At 44.0% G+C, this 25,180-nt stretch overlaps 1 protein-coding gene across 3 annotated transcripts in view; it reads right to left on the reverse strand.

The window, feature by feature from the left end:
• Window positions 1–5,735: 5,735 nt before the first annotated feature.
• Window positions 5,736–25,180, reverse strand: part of TSPAN9 (tetraspanin 9) — a 272,477-nt gene continuing 253,032 nt past the window's right edge. For all 3 annotated transcript variants that reach the window (XM_034785297.1, XM_034785304.1, XM_034785288.1), the window contains 6 exons: window positions 23,570–23,761; window positions 19,174–19,248; window positions 16,086–16,187; window positions 15,225–15,356; window positions 15,042–15,125; window positions 5,736–12,665 (listed from right to left, as the gene is read on the reverse strand). In XM_034785297.1, coding sequence (XP_034641188.1) covers window positions 12,594–12,665; window positions 15,042–15,125; window positions 15,225–15,356; window positions 16,086–16,187; window positions 19,174–19,248; window positions 23,570–23,761 — 657 coding nt within the window. In that variant the 3' untranslated portion in view covers window positions 5,736–12,593. The remainder of the gene's footprint in view (window positions 12,666–15,041; window positions 15,126–15,224; window positions 15,357–16,085; window positions 16,188–19,173; window positions 19,249–23,569; window positions 23,762–25,180) is intronic.

The raw sequence follows: 25,180 nt of genomic DNA on the forward strand, positions 1-25,180 counted from the left end.
TTGAAAGGTGTGTTGCAGGGGAAAGGGGGCATTGATCATCACAGCAGTGGCGGTATGTCTATAGGTTTTGCATCTGTTGTTATGGCAGGGTCTGTTGCTGCTTTCAGTTGGTGTGTCCTGGTCTGTGACGAGTTTGCTTTTGATGATGAACTTGGTGAGTTTGGGGGGTTGTTTGAAGGCCAGAAGAGGGGGTTCAGGAAAGATTTCTTTCAGGATGTGGTCCCCATCAAGTATGCGTTGTCATTGTTTAATGATACCCTGTATGGGTTCCAGAGTGACATGGTTGATGTCAACTAGGACGTATAGTTGGAGGGTATTTTTTTTCCTGTATTGAAGTAGGTTCTCTCGAGGTATTTGGGTGCCCCATTCCATGATGCAATCTACTTCTCTGGTGCAGTGTCCATATTGGTAAAGGTGAAGGTAAAGTTTTTAAGTGCATTAAGGTGTATATCCTGGACTTTCTCTTTGGAGCATATGCTGTGGCATCTGAGTGCCTGGCTGTAGGCAACAGATTTCTTGGTGTGTTTGGGATGGTTGCTGGATCTGTGAAGGTAAGCATGGTGATCCATGGGTTTCTCATACGTAGTTGTTTGTAGGGTTCCATTATTGAAGCTGATCATGGTGTCCAGGAAGTTGATGGTGTGGGAGTGTTCTACAGAGAAGATGGATTGATGATGGTGGTTGAAGTTGGGGTGGAAATCTATGAGGGAATTTAGGTCGTCCATCCAGAAGATGAAATAAAAATCAATGTATCTCAGGTATATCACTGGTTTTATGCTGCACTTGGCCAGAAATTCTTCCTCATGGTCGCTCACGAAGAAGTTGGCATATTGGGGAGCCATCCTAGTACCTATGGCTGTTCCCATGGTTTGGACAAAGTCTTTGTTGTTGAATGTGAAATTGTTATGGACGAGCATGAAATGGATGAGTTTGGTGATGTGTTTGGGTGGATATTTGAGCATTGTCCATTGTCTATAGATATTTGAAGCAGGCAAGCAGTGCCATCATTGTGAGGGATGTTGGTGTAGAGGCAGGTGACAACATCCATCGTGATAAGGATGGTGATCTGAGGAAGGTTGTTAGTGTTGCAGAGTTTCTGGAGGAAGTAGGTTGCGTCCTGGAGGAAGTTGACCCCTTGTGTGGTGAATGGTTTGATGATGGTTTCTATGAGTCCTGATATTCATAGAAACCATTATCAAACCACTCACCACACAAAGCGCCAGCTTCCTCCAGGACAATCATGCATTTCTTATCAAAGATTAAGATTTAAGGATAATGGAAACTGAAAAGTTATATATAAAATAAAATCATAACATGGTTTCTAGAGATTAAACTTCATTTAGCAGGCTAACAGTTTATCTACAGAAGGTTATCTCACCCCAAATGTCTTTTGCAGCATTTCAACCGAGCCTAACTGAGATCCTGTTTTCATGAATGTAAACTCATTGTCCATTTAATTCCTCAAGTGCAGGATAAAGGGATGTCTCCTTGCCTTCTTCTTAAATCCCCAGAGTTCACAGTCTTTGTGCATGGCCAGGCTAACCCCCATGGCCTGTGCTCCTTTCCTGTTGACTCCCTATGTAAATGGGGCTTCCATTGTGTTGGGATACAATGCTTAATCTACCTGGCAGACATCCTTTGTGTCACTCAAAACTCGTTTGTCAGCTCTGCCTTGGACACAGACTTTAAAACATATATTCAGTCCATTTACACATCTCCTTTAATATCATCCACACAGACATCTCACAATGATTAGAGACCTCACGTGACATCATTTATGGATAAATACTACACCAGCAATGTGTGAGTGAATTTGTCAGGCCCATTAGGAGGTACTGTTACAGAACAGTGAACCCTCTGCCATATCTACAAATGGGCATCTGTGTCCCACTCCTCCATTAACCAGCTTGTAAAGTGGATGCAAATGTAGCCCTCATTCAGGTTAATGACCATTTACGCTGTTATCATTATTCCATCAGCATCCATTCTCTATCCTGGTTTAAGGGATATATAGAACAGATATGCCTTGAATGATTAATAAGTACAGATTACTGCTGGAATAAATTTGTTAGTCTCTAAGATGCCACAGGTACTCCTGTTCTTTTTTCTCCACCTCTGTTTATCCCAAAATATTATCCAGCTAAGAAAAGACAATAAGAAAATGGTTCACAGCAGGTGAGACACTTTGTCTAAGGACTCAGAGATTAGCCAAGGTCGGGAATTCCTCTCCTCAAGAATAGAAACTAAAATGGCTAATGAGAGTATTGTTAATCACTTAGGCAAGAATCTCTCCGAATTTACAGATGCATAAAACCTCTTTTTCCCTCCAACCTAGCTAAAAATAACTCCAAGTTACCAAGCAAGGGTCACACCCTTCTTTCCTATGCAAAGTGTTTTCACTCCAAAGTATAAACTGTACATTATTCACCATATATCTGATTTATAAGGAAAACAATCTCTTTCACCGACAATTAGAATCTGTACATTTGTTTGCCTTGTGAGTCAGATCTAAATCCTTCTGCATGTGAAAAATGCCTCTTGTTCTACTGTTGTACGTAGCGTAGTTGTAGCTGTGTCGGTCCCAGGATATTAGAGAGACGAGGTGGGTTAGGTAATAGCTATTATTGGCCCAACTTCTGTGGGTGACAGAGACAAGCTTTCAAGTCACCCAGCGCTCTTCTTCAGGTCTCCTGTAGACCTCTGTGTGATCTGTGGGCTCGAAAGCTTGACTCTCTCACCAACAGAAGCAAATCCAATAAAACAGTGGTTCTCCACCAGGGGTCCACGGTCCCCTGGGGGTCCGCGAGCCCTTTCAAGGGGTCCGCGGGGCCCCGCAGCTGAAACCCAGAACCCAAGCCCTAGCGCCCCCTGCGGGGCTGAAGTTGGGAGGCACGGGGCTAAATCCCAGAGCCCCAAGCCCTGGTGCTCCCTGTGGGGCAGAAGCCCTGAGCCCATCGGCACAGTTGGGGACCTGGAGGACATTGCCCCCATCCCAGACTGCAGCACAAGAGCACAGCAGTCCCGGGAGTCAGCTCCGCACTCCCCCACCCCCAGCCCAACTCCTCTCCCCACCCCCTGGCCAGGTCAGAGGCGGGAAGCCAGAGCCAGGCAGTGCAGCAGCTGCTGCTCTGGCTGGTGCCATGCGTCCCCTCATCTCCTGCTGTTGCCCTGGGTTGAAGTTGCTCCTCAGCTCCTAGTCCCCTTTGCTCCCACAGAGGCAGCCAGTAAGAGCCCCCCAGGTGGGGAGACCCGACTCCATGGCTAGCAGACCCCTCCAGGAACAGGGACCACAGGGGAACCCTCCCAGCACACAGCCCCTAATGACCCTCTCCCTACATCCTGAGGCTATGCCCTCCTTGCACCCTGAGCTACCCCATCTGCACACAGCCCTAGCTACCCCCGTCCTTGCACCCTGAGCTACCCCCCTACCCACACACAGCCCCTAGCTACATCCGTAGGCACCGACTCCGTGGGTGCTCCGGGGCTGGAGCACCCACAGGGAAAAATTGGTGGGTGCTCTGCACCCACCAGCAGCTCCCCGCCCCACCCCCCTGCCCCAGCTCACCTCCACTCTGCCTCCTCCCCTGAGTGCGCCGCAGCCCCGCTTCTCCCCCTAGCTCCCAGTGCTTGCCACCGCAAAACAGTTGTTTCGTGGCAAGCGCTGGGAGGGAGGGGGGAAGAGGGAAAACGTGGCCCGCTATGGGAAGAGCTGGGGCCAGGCAGGGATTTGGGGAAGGAGTCCAATAGGGGCAGGGAGGGGGCGGAGTTGGGGCGGGGACTTTGGGGAAGGGGTTGGAATGGGAGCGGGGCAGGGGTAGAGTCAGGGCAGGGCCGGGGGCCAGCACCCACTGGCACCGGGAAAAGTTGGCACCTATGGGTACGTCCTCCCTGCACTCCGGGCTACCCTGTCTGCACACAGCCCCTAGCTACCTCCTCCCTGCACCCTGAGCTGTTTTCAAACTTTTTGAGCTAAGCCCCTGACCTTTGAGTTATAATTTTTGGTTGCCCCCGACCCCAACCCAGACAGGCTGGGTGGCCTGCTGAGGTGAGTTAGGGGGTGGAGATGGCACTCCCTCCCTGGACCCTGCCATGCGGAGGTGGCTCGAGCCCTGCAGGCCCTTGCCCCCCCCAAAATAGAAGTCAAACTATGTCTATGCTTGAGGGCCCTGCCCCAAGCCCCCCCACCCCACCCCTGCTAGGCCCTGGAGTTTTTATAGCATGTTGAGGGGGGCCTCAGAGAGAAAAAGGTTGAGAACCCCTCCCCCACCTTGTCTCTCTTGTTCTATTGTAAGTCTTAAATAAGGTGAAATGCATGTGTACAATCAAAGAGCGTATGGAATATGTCCACCAAATTTAGAAGAGTATAAGGATTTTTGTTTGTTTTTATCGTAAATAATTGTTGCGCTCTAGAAGTAATGGAAATTGTGCGGTATAAGGAAGGAGAAATGTTAAAAGACATAAACCAGAGTATAACTCTGGGATAAGTAAGAAAAATCGCTTAATAGAGGGGATCCGAATTGATAGTCAGGGCTAATAATGAAATACAATCCTTGAAATTAATCAAACTTAAAAAGCCTCCGATAAGAAATGGATTGAAGACGTTTGTTTTACACCAACGCCATCTACTGGATACCAGTGAAAGCATCAAAGAAACAGAAAGCTAAAACCTAAGCACTCACTTGGCATGTGTACAGGGGAATAAGAGGTTTGCCACTTCCTACAAGCCCTGAAACCAGAGTCATCATAGGCTCAGGATAGATGACTGAACCTAACACAAGAAGCTGCAGAAACCCAAGTGCAACCAATGCCTGGAGCTATAAAATCTAAGTGGCACCTGGGCAAATTCATACACTGAGCCTCTTTCACAGGTTCTCTCTTCAAGGGAGTGTCTTCACTTGTAGGAATCAATTCCTACGCACCGCTGCCACATTCTCAGGAAATCCCTCACACTCTTCTGTTAGCTGCTCACAATGGCTGCTTGTGTATCTCAGCTCCACTTCCCGGTATCAACATTGCCTCAACAGCCCCAAACCTATACAGCCAAACACCACAGGTTTTCCAAAGACCCATATGTTCTCAGCCCCTCTGCCAATGATGCTGGCTTTGATGCCCTATTCATCTCCTGCTCCAGTGCCCATCTCCATGCCTATGCCCTATCTGAGGAATACCCACTGCATCTCAATTCACCAAGTGATCACCCTCCTCACATTGAAGTCCCTCCTCAAAGACTCACTTCTTCGGCAATGCCCCAAAAGAGGAGAGCCAAACCACCTAGGGAAAAACCTTCTGATTCTCAGTGTGTCCTGAATTCTCAGTTTCCATTAGACAGTAAGCTTTCTGGGGCAGGGACTCTCTTCCGTCTGCACCTTGTGTAGCACCAACCACATTACCACTGCTTTACAAGTAACAACACAGAATGTAGGTACTGCTGGCACACAACCCTAGGAACTCTCTTTTATTTTCAATTACCCTTTTAAACCCAGCATTATCTGTACTCTTGTTCAGATCACTCCCTGCGGAGCAATACTGTCACCTTCTCTCTTCACCGCTCTTCTTCTCTGTTCATTTGTTATAACAGAGTGTTCGCAGGAAATAGAGCATTGATACATCAGGGAAATCTCAGTGACCTCATCTGTTAAAATACAGACATGTCTCTTGGCTTACTTTTAACAACTGGAGCTGCTAATTTTTGGGGGGGGGGCATGGGGAGGGGAATAAAGGTCAAACATACATCCCTTTTCTTATGTCCTTTATTTTTATATGTAATACTAATACAAAATAATTTGTACAAAGGCTAAAGTAGGTATTGCATAGAAGGAACACCGGTGTGAACGTAACTTGGATGGAATGGCACATTAGGTTCTAATAGCTACCACACGGACAAATGTTCTGGGTCTGCAAGTGTATTTCTGGTATAAAAATATCTCCATGTTTCACACAAGAGCTAAGTGACGAAGCCAACAAATTAAGTTTAAAAGGAAATTATTTCTGGACACTAATTGTGCCTTATTGCATTCTGCTTCCCCCCAATTCCCTTTTACACACAGACCACATTGCCAGAAATATATTTGTTGGGAAAATGTCCTTTTTCTCCTTGCCATCTTTATTCCAATAAACCACAGCATCTTTGATGCAATACAAATGATATGCTGAGTTTGTCTGAATGTATGGTATCAAAAATACTGAGTGGATGAGTTACATTACACTCTCCACTTGTGACTTTCAAATGCGCTTTTCGGCATATTATTCTACTACAGATACACTGTTGGAACTCAGTCACTCAATGCAACATGCACAAGATAAAACTCTAAAGGCAACTGACGTTCACTTGAGTATAATTGTGACTTGGTTTTAATACCTACTATTCAACCTACCAATGGACAAAGAGTGCACTTTATTTACACCAGTACTATCTATCACAGCTATCCATGTTGGGCAATGGGTCACCAAATGTTATCAATTTGATATTTGGTTTTAGGTGCTAAAGGCACCTACATTTCTATTTGGTGTATCATCTTCAGTTCCTCAACCCCCTCCTCTCTCCCCTTTAACACAGCCATGACTAGGGGGCTGTCCATCATTTAGGTAACTAATTTTTCAGTGATTTCCAAGATCCACCTACCCTTGCAACACTTTGTAACACTGAGAACAACACTCAAAAGTAAGGACTCATCCAACCCGTAATGAGTTACGTGGTTTATGGACAGCTCCTAACTGTGAAGCACTGATCCTCCCCCCTCCCTACCTAGCCAAGGCCCTATTACAAGTATTTCCCTAAGCCTCCCACAATTTTGCCCTACCCCTGGAAAACACCCTCCTGGCAGTCAATTCCCTGCCTCTGTCCCTCCCAGGGTCCCCATTTCTCTCTAACTCCATGAAGGTTCAAACTCTTATTCTGACAGTATTCATTTCAGGACAAGCCTTCCTTCCCAGTCTGACAGTCAAAACAACTGGCATTGGTGAAGCAAATCAAGTGGGTATCTTGTGTTGGGGGACTTGTTCCAGGCAATAGTCTCAACCTGTTTCTGATTCCCCAGTACCAGAAACTCTGCACAGCCTCCCAGCACTACAGCCCCCTAAGGGTATGTTTACACTGCAATGAAAAACCCACAGCTGGCCTGTGCCAAGTGACTCAGGTTCAGGCTGCGGGGCTGCTTCATTACAGTGTGCACTTCCGGGCTGAGGCTGGAGTCCGGACTCTCGGACCCTGGGAGGTGGGAGGGTCCCAGAGCTTGAGCCCAGCCTGAGCCCAAAAGTGCACATTGCAATGAAGCAGCCCATAGCCCGAGCCATGCAATCCTGAGTCGGCTGGCATGGGCCAGGAGCAGGTATCTAGTTGCTGTGTAGACATACACTTAGTAACCCCACAAGCCTTAAAAATCTGGCATTTCTAAAAGTGGAACTGGTTAAGTAGCTAAGGGTACAAGCCGAGATCAGCAATAAAGCAAAGATCAGAATTCAGTGCGTGTGGATATGGAGATGTAAACCTGGCCAATTGTGCACGTACGCTAGCACACAAAAGTGCACACAGGCTCCTGAAAGTATGGCACCGAAACGCATTTCCTTGACTACATAAGAAATTATTGGGGAGTGAGTTATTTTTTAAATCTCTTACAGTGATGTCAACTACAGTAGAGTGGACTAAACACCTTTAAGCACCTCTGGTTTGTATGTTAACCCAACCTTTTAACAATGAATTCTTACTGTTTCCAGGAGCCTGTCCTCACAGACAATGTATATTGGGCCAAATGAGCATCCCTGCACCATGGATACCTTGGGGTCGGCAACCTTCGGCATACGGCCCATCAGGGTAATCTGCTGGCGGGCAGCGAGACATTTTGTTTACGTTGACTGGCCGCAGGCACAGCCGCCCCACAGCTCCCAGTGACTGCGGTTTGCTGTTCCTGGCCAGTGGGAGCTGCGGGAAGCGGTGGCCAGCACATCCTCCCGCCCCCACACATTCTTTTGTATGTAACTCCAGCCACTAAGTAAAATTCTGGAGAAAGATTACCCAAGACCCCCAACAAGTCCTCCAGAAAAACACAGAATTTAATTTCCTGATACTTGCAAAGTAAAAGGCTGGGGGCGGGGGAACAGGGGAACACCCCCTGCCACCAACAAAAGAACATCAAAAAGTATTTGGCCCTTCTTTATAAAAGCAAAAGAGGGGTCTAAGCCCAGTCCCCTTTCTTCCCCAAACATACCCTTTAGCGGGTCACTTATTTTTAACCTTTCTGACTGCCTTAATGTACAACAATTTGGAGCCATTTCTTGTCAAGTGAAACATGAAGCGATTAGAAATCTCATCAATGGTCACTTTCTTTAAATTTGCTCCCAACAGCTGCTTTGAGAGCTCCTGTAGCAATTGCTTTAAGCATGTAATTTCAGGGCACTTACTCGGCTACAGTCAAAAGTTAAAGACTTGGCAACGCCATGCCAGAAAAGTGTCTGACTTAACTTTTAGAAGTATTTTGTTTCATTCTCCTGAGGCTTGGAGTCTGAGGTCCTATTGGGATCCAGGAAGTGGGCAGGCGGAAACCTGCCCACTGCTGAAGGACCTTCCCCCAGCCTAAGGGGAGGATCCATAGGACCTGGAAGCCAAATGATTCCAGGGGACGACTAATGAGATACCAGGGACAGGAGTGAGGTCAACTGGGCACCATCAGCTGCCCTGGAAGTCAATGAAACTAAGAATGCGCAGCATCTCACAACTCAGCACCCTGCAAGATCAGACCTGTAGTGCTGAATCTCTGAACCTTAGCCACTTACCCTCTGTCTCATGAGTTTCCTATTTCCCCTACAGAATGAGTCCCTGTTACATTTGGCTAACAGTTTTCTGAAGTAGCCACTGTAATTAATTGTGGAAATAAAATGCACTCTGGCCTTGTTTCTTAATTAGGAATACAGGTAAACATAAAGGGCCAGACTGAGGAAAATAGCCCTGGTTTCTGGACATTATGCACCCAGGATTTGAAAGCCACATGCTTGGAAGTGTAAGCAGTTACCTGTCGTAAAGAAAAAGCCCTTTTCCCTCTTGACAGTTCTGACACGGCTACTGAATTAAATATGGATACACGCTACTGCTATAAGTCTTACCTGCCTCTCTGAAATCCAAAAATCAGATTAGCTCCTCTACAGTTTAAGCTTATATATAAAAATTTGGGTGCAAAAAGCACAACAAAATATCATGAATGCAAAATTCTAAAATGACACTTTAAAAAGAAACAAAACTTTGATACAGTTGAACTGAGCTTCATTGATATATATATATATATATATGCATATATAAATACAAATCAACATTTGTATACACTTAAAATACTTTTACTCAGTATCAGTTTTTATTTAAAAACATGCTAAAAATGTGTAGTTAAATAATCAAAGCAATGTTTTGGAAAAATGCACAGACAGCCATCCACCAATGCAAGCAAAAAAGTGCATTTTTAAACAAGATTGATATCCCTTTCACTAAACAGTCAAAGGACAATTAGTATCTTCTCTGATATATACCAACAAATACAATCTAATGCTTTTTTTATGGCTGGCTTTTGTCACCTTAAGAACAGTATTGCTTTTTCTTTGTTTTCAAAACACAGGTTTTCCCGTTATATGGATTGATATTCAGCTACTGTACTATAATGCTAATTGTTTACTTAATTTGATTAATTCCCTTTCCGTAGTCAGCTAAAGTGAGACTTGACAATACTGTTTGTATAATTATCTCTGTTAATACTGTACTTAAAATGCTAAAAGAATTCATGAAAAAAGAATTTTCAATATCTATCTTGCTATCAGGTCATAAAACATAACTGAGCATTCTACAAAAAATAAGTTTTAAGGGAAGGCAAAATAGTTTTAGTTTTCCACTATGTATTTTGCCTTCATTGTTACTTGTATAAATGCATTTTGCTTTCTTTTTTTTTTTTTTTTTTTTTTTTTTTTTACAAAAACCAACCACAGATTAAAATGTAAGATTTCAACAGGTACCACTGTGCGACTTTAGAAGGATTAGCATCCTGGTCTTGCTTATTTTTCCACCCTTCTATGTTTGTCTGAGAGAGAAAACATTGGTATTTTACAAGAGAAAGCAAAATAACCCTACCATAATAGATAAAGAAGTAGAGCTATGGATTAAAGATATACATTTTTTAAAATGCAAAAATTCAAAACTTATCATTTTTTTGGAAACTTTGGAGACTATCTTACACATAGCAGCAAATATGCTCAGTGCCAGAGCTCCCATTCTTGACACAGAGTGTCTCAAACGGAGCTCAGACGCACATGGTCCCAATTTTTGTTACAATTAAAGTAAACCAGGTTTTGTCTATATTTTCCCCCTCCTCGTTCCTTTAAAAGGAAATATGAATGAAGCAGCAGTCACCTATATGGCCAGTGGAAGAATAACTAAAGGCTATACGCAACCAAACAGCTATTTAGGAAGGACAGATTGTATTATCCTGCACCAATAATATGTGCATTATACCCAAATTTTTCAACCTTGAGGGCCTAAAGTTAGGAACCTAATTCTACATTCTAGGCATGTAAATATGTGGCCTGATTTTCAAAGAGCCTGAGCCCCTGCAGTGCCACTGACTTCTATGAAAACTGTAGGTAGGTGCTCAACCGCTCTGAAAGTTATCTAAAGAAGTGACCTGCCTAAATATCAATTTAGATACCTATTGGTAGGCAGCCAAGTTTGAAAATAGTGGACTAGATTTTCAGGGCCTGACTGTCACTTACATTAATGCCCCTTTCCATCACTCTATGTAAAGGGGCCTTAAAGTTGGCATAAAGTACGTTTACACTCACTTCAAGGCCCTTTACACTGCCGGAGAGGTGTAAAGGTGCTTCGGGTAAATGAGAATAAGGACCTCACATTTGTAAGCATCGCTGCACTACTTTGATAGCAGGTGATAAACATCTGTCCACTTCGACAGCTATCTGGGCCCAGCAGGGAATAAATTAGCTTTAAAATGTATTTTAAAATTACCACTATAAACTTCTGACTAAAATAAAACCAGAGTGTCCACAAAATGACTGGAGTTTCATTTTCATTCATCCTTTCCTTCGTGAAGCAGCAAAATGTAAGAAAGACCTCTGCCAAAAAAAAATATAACAAAAGAAGTCAAGCAGGGGCCACTATGAAAGAAGCAGCATTCAAACTAGAGAGGAATATGTTCAAGTTTTCTAGCAGGAATGTCGGTAGAAATGTGTGTTGTAATGAGTTCTGAACTACCATGTATACATCTGACTTGGAAAACAGAAGACAAAAGTCAACACTGTATGTGCAAAGATATAAACAGGTTCTGAGCACCTATCTGGTAACTGATTTCAGAGTGAAAACGTAAATCACGCCTTTCCCGCTCTCTTGGGACATACGGCACACCATTCCCCCACTTGCCTTTAACCAGCTTTATACCTCCATGGTTGTTCAAAAGCTACCTCGCCAACCTGGAAAAATTGCAACCATTGTCAAGTAAACGCCTTTCAGGAAAACTGACAATGAGCCAATTGTGCTCCCCTTATGCTGTACAGCACCGTGCATGATAAGCCATCCCATTGAAATCAATGGGACTACTTAGGGAGTAAACTATTACTCAATGGGCCAGAAAGTAAGCCCCTTCCTGGCGCTGGTGAGCAGTTACTCACGTGATACACTTACTCACACTGAATAGTATCATGCTGAAAGTAGTCCCATTTAATGGGCCTACCTGAGGAGTAAGGCGCTACTCATTGTGGATAAAGGCATCACAATCTAGCCCATCGAGAATAAGGGGTTCACCTTCAGCCCAGTGAGAGTAAGGGCAACCCAATCTGGCCCTAAAGTACTGAGCCACCTCATTGAAAGGACTGTCATCAATATAGTAAGGGTACAAACCCACGGTAGCTCAGAAGATGCAGTTAAATGTAGCCTCCCTAGGGACTTTAGAACAGTCATGTCTTTATTTCCACCTTTTAAACTAATGATAAAAATGTGTCCTTCAAAGATCGCACAGTGGTTCCTGGATTAAAATATGACAGATGTAAAACAAAACAGTAAGAAGTTACAAATCAGGCTACTAAATTCTAAGCTATCTCCATAATAAAAAAGTATACACCATAAGGTACAAAAAGCTGCAAGTGAGCAGCTCTGATTCCTAGGGCTCTCAGTCTAAGTGGCTTTCCCAAGTCTTCCAGTATGTCAGACATGAGCAGTTTGAGACTTATCAGAAGACTTCAAAGAATTCTCTCTAGAAGTTAAACACATATCTGTCACATTATCCTTGCATGTCTAACAACAATTAGTAGAGCAAAGCATTTTCTTAAATAAAGTTAGGGAAAAGTTTAATAGATCTATGAATTAGTGTAGAAAATTGATTTGTTTTTATTATTTTTCTTTTTCTTCTTTGGCAAATAAATGGCAAATGCAAAACAGAAACAAAAAAGTAAGTCAAGTAGCAAGTTGTGCTAGTAATCAGTCTAGTAATGATGACGTAGATTGATCGGTGGGATGAATGCCTTCAGCAGAGCAAAGCTTGATTTTTCTTTTCGGTTGTTTTGCTTTGTTTTTAATGGCAAGACAGAAGTGTAGATGCAGTTAACATTTTGAAGATTTAGGCATCATATTTTTTACCAGTCCTATGAATCTGCTGGAACAGTGTCATGGAGAAGGCCATGCCAAGTATCTGAAAGAAAGCAAATATTATGGGATAGCTATAACAACACCTTCAAAACTGTGCTGATAGTATTTTATCTGAGGGTGTCTGAATTTTCTGACACCCAACACTAATAAAATTCCTCCAGCCAAGACTTTCAGCAGTGATTAGTGATTTTGGGTGCCCAACATCAGACCCTTAAAGAGGCCTGGCATTCAGAGGGCAGGTGATCAAAATTTGCTGAAAATATATCCCCCTTTAAGGTGCCTCAAGCAGGGTTTCCATAAATCACTGTCACTTTTGAACATCTTGTCCTAGAGGTGTGCCATGTTGCAAGTTAGCATCAGAAAATCAAAAGAACAGCAAGAAAATCACCTGAGGCCAACATACAACACACACAGTTGTACAGTAAGAGAGACACAGTTATTAGGCCTATTCTCTTTTTTAAACTGCAAAAAGAAAACATCAGGCCTGACTCATTTTTTTATTGGAGCCTGTTTGGTCGCTTCTGAATTACTCTTTTTCCATAAGACTGACAAGTACAGGGGTTGTCATAAAAAGTCCATATTTGCAACAGATTACACAGTTACCAAAGGGCCAAGTACTGCAAATCATACAATGGGTTTGCACACAGGGTAGCTGATGATCAAATTTGGTCTCAAGTTATATGCTATAAAGTGTAAGGGAAAAATCATGCCATCTCAGATAGCACATTGTGGTTTAAATGGAGGTAATTGCTGGTTTGATTTAAGTGTTAACCGCTGCAGTAGTGATAATGCAACAAAACACTGATCTTTCATCTAGAATACTTCAACTCAACTACCTGTTCTTATTTGTGAAGACTAGGAAAGCTGGCCAATCTGATGGGGTTGCGAGGCTTTGTTCCTTGATATCTGAGATTACTCTAAGCATTTCCCACCTTAAGTCACAAAATATTGTGACCCTCCTTGGATCTCTAGCAAGGTGCTCAAAGGTTTCGATAGCTCTGATAACACCTAACCATTGTAAGAGTCATGAAAGAAACTGAAATAGTTTCCAAAATCTTCTTTGTCACACAAGGTGCCAGGAAGGCATAAAACTGCTGGTCTTTTAAAAGCACATCTCTCATTCTTCAGTTACCAGACAATAGGGTAGAGCAGGCAGGTTGCTGCTTTTTTCCAAAGCACAGAAGTTACCCTAAAAACCTACTGAAGTTAATGGAGAGTTCGCTCTTTTTTAAACTAACCTGTACAACTCAATCACCATAATTTCATTCTATATTCTATAACATGGTTTTATGGCTATAAAAAGCAGATTAATTCTCTAATTCAATTCTATAGGACTTTCCCCCTATGTGTTTAAGTAAAATAAACATTTTTAAAGTATGCTAATTTCACAAGCAGCAGACATGAGTGAATCTCTATGGATGGCCACCATTGTGAATTCAGTGTTCCTCACTGCCACTTACAAGTGACCCTTGAATGTCAACATGCACATAACTAGAACATCCCCGGACATCATCATTTTCAAAATAGAGACAAAGTAACCTGTCCTTTAGAGACAGGTAAGCAGCCCTATTTGGCTTAAAGCTTGGAAAAGAAATCTGAATTGCTATGAAAATTAGTAGAGGGTCCTGTGGCACCTTTAAGACTAACAGAAGTATTGGGAGCATAAGCTTTCGTGGGTAGGAACCTCACTTCTTCAGATGCAAGAAGTGAGATTCTTACCCATGAAAGCTTATGCTCCCAATACTTCTGTTAGTCTTAAAGGTGCCACAGGACCCTCTGTTGCTTTTTACAGATTCAGACTAACATGGCTACCCCTCTGAGATATGAAAATTAGGTCACTTAGAAGCAGCTGGACCAATTTTGTCCTCAAAACATAGGGAAAATATTTTGTCCAAGTTTAAGACCAAATATGGGTCGTATGCAGCTATCCTGCCATCTAGGTCTTTTTATGGTGTCTGAGTGCCAACTGGGTCAAAAGTAGGAGGGCTGGAAACCAGAGTTAATCATGCATGTCATCTTAACAGCACTAACAGTGGTGTTATAATAATTATTTTGCATCTGAAAGCACGAGTTCTGCCAGAGGAACAATTATAGCTATTCATGCCCTTAATGGCGGAGTCCATGAAAGGATGAAAAATGCCAGTTCTCACTATTCCCCAAAATCAAAATATATAATTTGATTCAACAAAATGAAGAATTAGGGATAGTTCCTGATTTCATCTAACAGGAAGGATAAATCCTCTGAAACGCCAGGGTCCAGCAAAATTGTAAGCTAAGTTCCAGATTCGAAGCTCTCAAATTCAAACTGGGACCTTGGCTGCTTGGTGTAAGGGGCCAGGCAACACTTTTTGGCACGATAAAGATAACTACGATAGTAGTAAGTTAGGGGCTACATGTAAGAGTATAGTATCATCAATACCTGCATTATGAGGATACACATCCCAACTGTCCCGAGAACATGCTTATTATCCTCAAACCACATTTTAACTTTCTCGTAACAACCCTGAAAGAGAAAAAAAATTCTAAGTCTTGCCCATTTCTTGTGTGCACTTAAAAAAAAAAAAAAAAAAAAAAAAAACAAGTTAAACTGAGCAAGCATTACCGTTTTCCACACTAAATCAGTAGAATTCCGTCCACAATCTTGGGAATTTTCCATACAGCATCGGTCTGGGACGACGTTTGTCCCCAGAACAGGGAACCAATCAGTATAATCAGTAACCCCACAGCAATGCATCTACAGGCAAAGTAAAAAAAGGACCATAAACAGTCTTCACCAACAAACTTTTAAAGAAGTGTTACTTCTCTTAACCCACTGTTGGTTTCTTCACATATACACCTCATATTTTGCACTTAGATACCACCTCTCACCTGGAGATCACAAAAAGCATTGACAAATATTCAATGCATCTCACAAATAGCCCTGTGTGGAAAATAAGTTTTATTATATCCATTTTAGACACACACACAAACCAAGACACTGGAACCTGTGACCACTAAGTCAATGGCATACCTGGGAGTGGAAGCCAGTAGTCCTGAACTCCCATATCTCTGCTCTAACCACTAGAAAACAGTCTGCCAACCAAAACCTCATCTGCAACCACTTTCACTTAAATCCAGAGTCTTTGCTACTTTCAGATCCCAAGTGGCATTTCAGGGTTTGTGGTTGTAATCCTAACACATCAACTCCTTTTCTTCCTTTATTATTCCTATACAGATGATAACCTCCTCTAGTGGTATTTCTGTCACATAGCTAGTCCCAATGGATCTCATGAAGAACATCTTACTTTTATACAGCACCTTTCATCCCAAAGAAAGGCCTAGGCACTTTATGAATGTAAAGTGATATACAAATATCTGACTGGTATCAAATCATGTACTTGCCAGTTATGGGACAAGACAGAGAAAATATTGTTAACAAAATGATGTCCAGCTAATTTTTTTTCAAATAAAGAAAATGTGTTACCTCTGCCTGAATGATATTCCATGCGTTCTTCAGCCCCACATTATTTTCTGTATTGTAAAGCTGAAGACCTTCTTTCAAATCCTTCTTTGCATTCTCATTGACCTATTTCCCATCAAAACAAAACACAGCCAGCACTGGTTAAAGGGCAGTATCCCACATGTAGACTTGTAAACATACACTGCCTTTACCACCCCGGGACGTACATTTTGACAGATATCTCACCTGAACATCATTGAGCAGAATCCCCACCTTTAGACCCAAACTCCATTTCACTTTACAATGCGAGGTGTCTGCTGTGGATGCCAATTGCCTGTGAAGCTCTAGTTTTCCTCCTTGCCCAATTCTGGATTTAGTATTGATTGAATTATTTTGGAGTACGGACGTGTAACAAAAAAGCACAGAGAGGAACCAAGCAGCCTCCTCTCTGCTAATTTGAATTTATGGAGCTATCCTATCTCCTAGAACTGGAAGGGACCTTGAAAGGTCATCGAGTCCAGCCCCCTGCCTTCACTAGCAGGACCAAGTACTGATATTTGCCCCAGATCCCTAAGTGGCCCCTTCAAGGATTGAACTCACAATCCTGGGTTTAGTAGACCAATGCTCAAACCACAGAGCTATCCCTCCCCCCCGACTCAAATGAAACTGGAGCTTGTAAATTAATTGAGTGCTGCTAGGGCCTGATTCTGTGAGGTAATAATTTGCCATTTTTTTCCCATTTAAAAAATGTATGGAGGTGGGAGGGGAGGTGAAGAAGGTGACAGATAACATGCGTCACCTCCATAGACATGTGCTACATAATCACATGCAACATGCATGTTGTGCACACACATATAACAACAACATTACGCTTCTCTTCACTGTAGATTTAACTCAAGTTATTACTCAAGTGTTGCCTCTATCTTGAGGGCCATCTACACACAAAACCTAATAACTCAAATGTGGTGCTGTTTTTCACTCGAGTTGGCTGGTCCACGGGGCCGGGTGGGGGAATAGGTTACAGAGGGCGTTAGTACAGCTTGTCAGCTGCTAACACAGTCGTTCTGTGCTGCGAATCCAAACACTCTGTGAAGCTTGTGTGTAATTTTGCAGTGTGACTGCTCTCCCTCGAGCTAGCCTAACTCGAGAGGAGTTAACTCAAGCATACATAAGTTGAGTTAAATCTGCAGTGAAGTTAGACACAACCATGTCCAACTACAAATTTCAACATTCTTTCCTACCAAGAATCAGAGTCTGACCTATTTCATTTGTTAAGGTCATAAAACCCAAGAGTCCCAGCCTCGTTGTAATAATTTGCGCCTTTTAGCTGTACATCTCAAAGTGTTTCATAATCATCAATAAACGAATCAGCATACGAAGCCATGGGAGATAGGGAAATATTATCATCCCCATTCTACAGATAGGGTACATGAGGCACAGAGAAGTTAAGGCCAAGATTTTCAAATGTGTCCATGAATTTCAGGGGCCAAAGTTTATGGGTGTCCAACTTGACTCCCTTACAGCCTGATTTTCAGGGATGCTGAGCACCGGAAGCTCCCACTGTCTTCAAGCAGAGCTTTGAATGCCTAGCACTTCTGATAAAAAGGAGGTCTCAAGTTTTATATCCAAATAAGTGGACAGCTTTGAAAACATGGATCCAAACAACTGGCCCATGATTTCAGAGGGAGACAGTGACTGAGCTGAAATTAAACACACGAGTCCCAAACTACAATGGTCAAATATGCGACAAAACCATTTCACTCTGATTTCATTAAATTTAGAAAGGCTATGTCTGTGCTGCAATCATGGGATGTGAGTGGAGCTTGAGTAGACATACCCAAGCTAGCTTTCACCTTGCTAGCTTCGATACTGGAGCAATGAACCCAACTTCCCCAAAAGGGTTCTGAATCTTTCTGAAGACCTTGTGCATCAAAGTAAGCTCAGGTTCCAAATGTTCCTGACCCACAGGACTCCATCCACAATTTATCAGATGCTAGCTTGTGCTTGAGAACTTCCAATCTCTCATGTCTTCTGGGCTAGCCAGTAACCCCCTCCCAGTCTCTTCAAGGGATGACTGGCTGGCTTGTTACAGTTAGGCTCTAGAAGGCAGCCAGATGATCCGCTCCCTGCTATCTTCTGTCATTGTATGAGGTCAGTAAGGAAGATCTGCTCCTCTGAATACCCAGGATGTCCTTAGGGAGCAAGCTGCCTGCCTATCGCCCACTCAACAGTGAAAAGGTTTCAGCATGCCCTGGCACTGCAATGCACACTCACCCCATTCTGGCTAGGCAGAATGCAGCATGCTAGCAGGGAATGTGGGGACTATGGGGGTGAGAAAGGGGCTTGTCTTTCCACTTCCCCTGCCTGCGAAGACAGAAGGTGGTGAGAATGTGAGAGCTGGCCTGAAGAAGCCACTGGGGAGGTTATCCAGCCACTCTCTGACGACATTGGTGATGAAGGGGGAGGGTTACAAGAAATTAAACTTCACAAGGAGACAGCAAAAAGCTCAGCTGTGGAGACTGCAGGCCTACGAGAGAGGGGCAAAATGGAGGTCCCAGCTTTTGGTTTCAGCTGGAAACTGCAAACCTCAACAGCTCTGCCTCAATCCACACAGAGAACCCTTCCACCTTAATCACTCATTACTCTCAGCCAACATGCGGAGGAGGCACACATAAAAATGAAGATCACAAGGTTAAAACAATTTCCATTGAGAAGAGTAAGAAGAATCTAAGCATCTTGGGGCTGGTCCACACTAACCCCCGACTTGGAACTAAGATACGCAACTTCAGCTATGTTATTCACGTAGCTGAAGTCGAACTATCTTAGTTCGAACTTACTGCGGGTCCACACGAGACAGGCAGGCTCCCCCGTCGACTCTGCCTACTCCTCTCGCGGAGCAGGAGTACTGGCATCGACGGCGAGCACTTCCGGGATCGATCCGAGATCGATTTATCGCGTCTAGACAAGACGCGATAAATCAATCCCAGCAGATCGATTGCTTACCGCCGGACCCGGAGGTAAGTATAGACGTACTCTTGGTTTAGCAAAAGCAAACAAAAACCAGCTTAGCTGCCAGGACTGATAAACTAATCTACGGGGTATATTTGCTTACCTTGTCCATATAAACAAAGAACAAAATTAGTAATATCAGCTCTGCCAGGAGAATTATCAGCAGAATGATGAAAAACTAGAACAAAGAGAAACAAAACATGTATATACACTTCCTGAATAAAGAACAAGTTCAAGCATGCTAGACATGGGCCAGTGGCCTTGACAAACCAGCTTTAAAACACAATTTCTGCAGTGCAATACAGACAGGGGGTGTTACAGGAAACCCATGAGAATTCCAAATATTTCATGTGAAATCATGATGGTTGAGAGGACTGCTCTTAGCTATTTGCCCTACACAGAACTTTTTTATGCAGCATATATTTCACATCATTTTCCCCTGATGAATTATCCCTTCCATAATCTAGCCATCCATCTGTTATCCATTTGGGAACCCACAGAACTCATCATTTCAAAGAACTTCATGAGCATTTTAAACATTACTTAGTAGGCAGATGATATTCAGTACATATATATACATATACATATGTAAATATATTTTATAGTCTGTGATAGTTTGCAATTTAAATCCCAGGAACATATCCTATCCTTTACTCCCCCTACCTCTTCCCAACCTGAAGCAAAATTTACAAATTAGATTTCAAATTACAAAAGTATATTAATGATATTATTATTCTCCATAACTTCTGCACTATTGTATTTCCATTTTTCCGGCCTAAGCTTTCCTTAGACAGGGGTTCAAGCCTAGCTGATGTCCTCCCCATTCCAAGTGTAAGGGCTGATCTACACTAAAGCTGTAAGTTGACCTAAGTTATGCTATTTCAGTTACAAAAGTTACGTAACTGAAGTTGACATAACTTAGGTCTACTTTCAGCAGTGTCTACACTGCCCTGTGTCGATGGGAGGTGCTCTGCCACCAATTTACCTTCTGTCTCTTGGGGAGGTGGAGTACAGACATCAACGGGAGAGCGCTCTGCCATCAATTTAGCTTGTCTTCACCAGACCCACTAAATCGACACTGCTGCATCGATCGCAGCAGTGCCAATTTAGCCAAAAGTATAGACAAACCCTAAGTGTAAACCTGTCTTTAAGTGATGTTTATAGGGTGACGAGATGTCCCGGTTTTATAGGGGCAGTCCCGATATTTGGGGCTTTTTCTTATATAGGCTCCTATTACCCCTCACTCCCTGTCCCGATTTTTCACACTTGTTGTCTGGTCACCCTATGTTTATGTCACACTGGTTTCATCTCTTGACTGTGCAGTTCACTGGAGCATAGACAGAGAAAGCAGACAATTCCAGCATATTCCTCAGTATGTTCATCAAAGTAAACCCAAACAAAAAACCTGCTGCCACAAAGACAAATTTTCCCTGGTGCAGGAACAAATTCCCAGCAGATAAACTTTAACTGCATTTGACTATTTTTTTGTGTGCAAAAATTATATTTTTCAAATAAGGATCTCAAAGCACTTTTCAAATCTTAGTAATAGTTTGCAGCAAATCACTATGGTGTGTCTATACTGCAATCAGTGTGATTGCAGCATGTGTAGACACACCTGAGTTAGCTTTGATTTAGCTAGCTTGAATAATAATAGCAGTAAAGCCACAGCAGCACGAGCCCTCGGTATGTTCTCCAGCAGCTAGCCTATGCTGCCATGGCTTCACTGATATTCTTATTTCAGCTAGCTAGATCAAAGCTTGCTCGGGTATATCTATATGGGCTGTAGTCACACTTCTGATGGCAATGTAGACATACCCTACTGTGGATCTAAACATGCTCAGTCATGGAAACACACTTACCCACTCTGGTTGCTTCCCAAAGTGTGAGCACTAGTATTTGTTACTACTTTTAATGACCAACAGAGGTCTCAAATGCACCAACAGACCAGACACATCCAGGGTTTTAAGGGCAGTATGGACAGGGGTGGCATTTTTGTAGAAATTTTGGTGGTACCCAGAACCCGCCCCTGCCCAAACTCCACCCTCCCCAAACTCCGCCCCCCCCCACCTGCCCAAGGCTCTGGGAGGGAGTTTGGGTGAGGGAGGTGGTCTGGGGTGCAGGCCCTAGGCTGGGGCAGGGGATTGGGGTGCAGGCTCTGGGGAGGGAGTTTGGGGATGGGAGGGGTGCAGGGGTGAGGGCTTATGGGGTGTGGCTGCAGATGAGTGGTTTGGAGTGTGGGAGTGGCTCAGGGCGAGAGTAGGGTGTGAGGGCTCTGTCTGGGGCTGGCAACGGGGGGCTTGGGGTGTGGGAAGGGCTCAGGGCGAGAGTAGGAGTGTGGGGGTGAGGGCTCTGGCTAGGACTCGGGATAAGGTGTTTAGGGTGCTGGAGGGGCTCAGGGCTGGGGTAGAGGGTGTGGTGGGGGGTGAAAGCTCTGGCTGGGGGTATGGACTCTGGGGTGGGGCAGGGCTGGGGATGAGTTTGGGGTGCAGGCAGGCTGCTCCGGGACAGGGGCCAGAGAGGAGGACTCCCCCCAGCCCCTTCCCTGCCAGCAGCAGCAAGCTCTGGGGGAGGAGCCCCCCTTTCCTGCCCCCCCAGCAGCACACTGTCACTGCATGTGCTTCTAGGGCCCCTCTCAGGTCTGAATATTGCTGGTGCCCGAGCACCACATGGGTATGGAACTCGCTGCCTATGAGTATGGACTACAGGGGTGTGAAGGCACCCCTGTACAGATGCTGTGGGCGCGAAGTAAGAGGTTTCTAGTTTGCGTTAACGTAGTCATCTTCCAACAAGACTACAGTAATGTGAAGTAGCAACATTTTCGCTTGTGCCCACAGCATGCACACAGAGTACACCTCTACCCCGATATAACGCGACCCGATATAACACGAATTCGGATATAGCGCTCCGGAGGGCGGGGCTGCACATTCTGGCAGATCAAAGCAAGTTCGATATAACGCAGTTTCACCTATAACACGGTAAGATTTTTTGGCTCCCGAGGACAGCATTATATCGGGGTAGAGGTGTAGTTATAACGCAGCACTTTGGTGTACATGACTATTCATGCCCCACTGTCCGAACGGTGGAGCAGTGTAGACAAGCCCTTAATCCCTTTGTTATTACCTTCTGAGGCAATTTCAAAACATAAAGAGACAATGGCAAATAGTTTTTAGCAATACATTTAGATTTTGCATTTTAAAAATGAATTCTAATATGAAGAGAAATATTTTCATGATTTTTTTTTTAATTTCAGCAGAGAGGATTTGTTTAAAAAGGAAACATTTCTCTACACTATTAGAAACACAAACAGCAGCACTGCAGCTAATAGTATGAGTCTTAGAGAGTAAAATTAACTAGTCTGTTTTCACTGCCTAAGCCGAATGAAACACAAAAAATAAAGAAACAGCATAAATAGGGAAGAGTAAATTATATCTGCACATTTCCCCCAATTTTAATAACCTGAAGTGATGTTAAGCAACATAGGTAGATTTTATTAAAGAACTTTTTTTTTTTAATAAAAAAATTCACATTTATATGATAACATCACTGCCCCTTGGACTTAGGAACCCCTAAATAACTTGGAACCTGGCTCTCTCCTCACCTGAAGATATTGGACTTCCAACCAGCAGAAGTGACTAAGCTGGAGTCCTATTGGTTTAAACAGGAAGGGGCTGCCGGCAGAATCTAGAATTCACTTGCCAGTTTAGGCTCACCAAGAGTCCAGAATTATTAACCTGCATGGCCCAGTGGAGATCAGAAGTGTTAACTTTTGGGGCACAGTGTATTTTCTCGGCCTTTGAAAAGGGGAAGGGTAAAGACTGATGGTGGATTATTGGAGTAGTTATCATTAATGCTTCCAGGACAATTCTTCTAATGTTGAAATTTCTGGATGAATTGCTTGCCTGGCAGTTGTTTTGTGCTTAACTGTACACTGAGGATTGTTCCTGGTTTGTATTTCATGTTTAATTTATTGTAGTACCTAGACAGGGAGAAATGTTTATAAAAATAAATAAATCTAGTGACATATTTGAATAAAACCAAACAGTGGTATCATTCCACTATATAACTATCACTACCCAATTCCACAGGAGGAGGATTTTTAATTTACCCTATAGAGTTTAATAGAGAATACCTGCTACAGAATTACATACATTGGTTTTAAAAGTCAATAGAAACATTATTCCCTAATACGTTCTTTCCCATACAGGTCACTTCTAAAGCAAGCAGTGAAGTAGGAGTGTGTATCCATGGTAAAGATCTTCATTCACAGAGTCATAGATTCCAAGGCCAGAAGGGACTGCTGTGATACATGAGGTCAGGCTAGATGATAACACAGGCCATAGACTTTCCTCAAAAATATTTCTGTTTGATCTACAGCATATATTTTAGAATTTAAAAACTGTCAGTGATGGAGAATGCACCAAAACTGTTGGTAAATTGTTCCAGTGGTAAATAACCCACACTTAAAAATGGACACCTTATTTCCAGTACAGGGGACTTACACTTAAAAGGAGGCACTTGTTTTCCTTGATAGCACCCAGACATCCCAAAAAGCCGGTTACCATGATGATTGTACCAATGGCAATGACAAGGTTGGCAGCCGAAAATGATGGAAAGCTGGGAGAAAATGTGGCGAAGTTTCCTTGTGACACCGACAGCCATATTCCCACGCCCAACAGTCCACAGCCACATAACTGCAAAGAGAGAGAAAGGCAGAAGCCAACATTAAAAAAGGGGAATATTTCAGTTTCCAAACAGGAAAGTAGTTTGTGGGTTTTAAACGAGTTAAGTGATCAGCCGTAACACTTCATTGCTTGGTGCTAAAAGAATGTGAAATTCAATTTCTTACCTGCAGAATTGCCTTACCCTAGGTTACCACTCAAAACAAACATACGGCAGGGTTCTCGCTCTCTCTTTTTAAGAATTAATGAGCAAATCCCACCATTGCCCCTGCAGTGGGGATCCAGACAGTGGAAGAAGGTGTAGTTTTGATGCACAAGGGGAAGAACAGAATTTGAGGGAATGATACAGGGATTCACGTACCCTCTGCTCGTGCAGGGCCGGCTCTAGGTTTTTTGCTGCCCCAAGCAAAAAAAAAAAAAAATGTTGGCTGTCCCCCGTCCCATCCCTGGGCTCCTCGCCGCACCCCCTGCCTCCCCAGCCCTGGGCTCTCCCCCCCAACCGGTGCGGCACCCCCCTGCTGCCCCAGCCCTGGGCTCTCCCCCCCCAACCGATGCAGCACCCCTCTGCCGCCCCAGCCCTGGGCTCTCCCCCCCGAACCGGTGCGGCCACCCCCTGCCGCCCCAGCTCTGGGCTCTCCCCCCACACACACACACCCTGCCGCCCCAGCTCTGGGTTCCCCCTACCCCCCCACCATTGACCCCCACACACACCTCCTGCCGCCCCAGCCCTGGGCTCCCCCCCCCCCCCCACCTGCACCCTTCTTCCGCCGCAGCCCTGGGTCACTGGTAACTCGCTCCCAGGGCAGGTCATTCAGCAGTAATTTTAGATGTGCACAGAACACAGACAGGATTGGTTCCCATATGGTTACAGAACTGCAGTAAAGTGGAACAATTTTCAGCTTGTGTGACTGGAGGATATCTGGATGCATATTATAAGACTGTCCTACATAAATGAGGAAAAGTTGAGGTGCCTTTATTATTCTTTTGTTCCACTCTTTCTTTCTATGGGGAATTTGCCAATGCAATATGACTGTCTTCCTTTTAAACAAACACACAAAAAAAAGGCAATGGCTGTTGAAAATAGCAATTCCAGTCCTAATAACCACTGGGAAGCATTTCTTGCTCAATTTTATCCTACTTTTTCTGCAGCAAGTTACAGTGGATCAGTATATTTGATTTGGGAGAAATGAAGTAACAGCTGCCCAAACTGAGCTTGAGCACTCCTGAATTCTGAGGTGTTCAAATCTGGAAGGCAGGTGCTGGGGGGGTGGGGCGGCTGTGGCTCCGCGTGGGAGCACGGCAGCATGTATGCAGCAGTGTGTCTGGCGCTGCGCGAAGCCAGACACGCTGGTCTGAGTGGCACGGTAAGGGGGCTGGGGGTTGGATGGGGCGGAGGTTCGGGGGGGCAGTCAGGGGCAGGGAGCAGGGGGG

The sequence above is a fragment of the Trachemys scripta genome, chromosome 1 (assembly GCF_013100865.1).
Source record: "Trachemys scripta elegans isolate TJP31775 chromosome 1, CAS_Tse_1.0, whole genome shotgun sequence".
Taxonomy (NCBI): Eukaryota; Metazoa; Chordata; order Testudines; family Emydidae; genus Trachemys; species Trachemys scripta.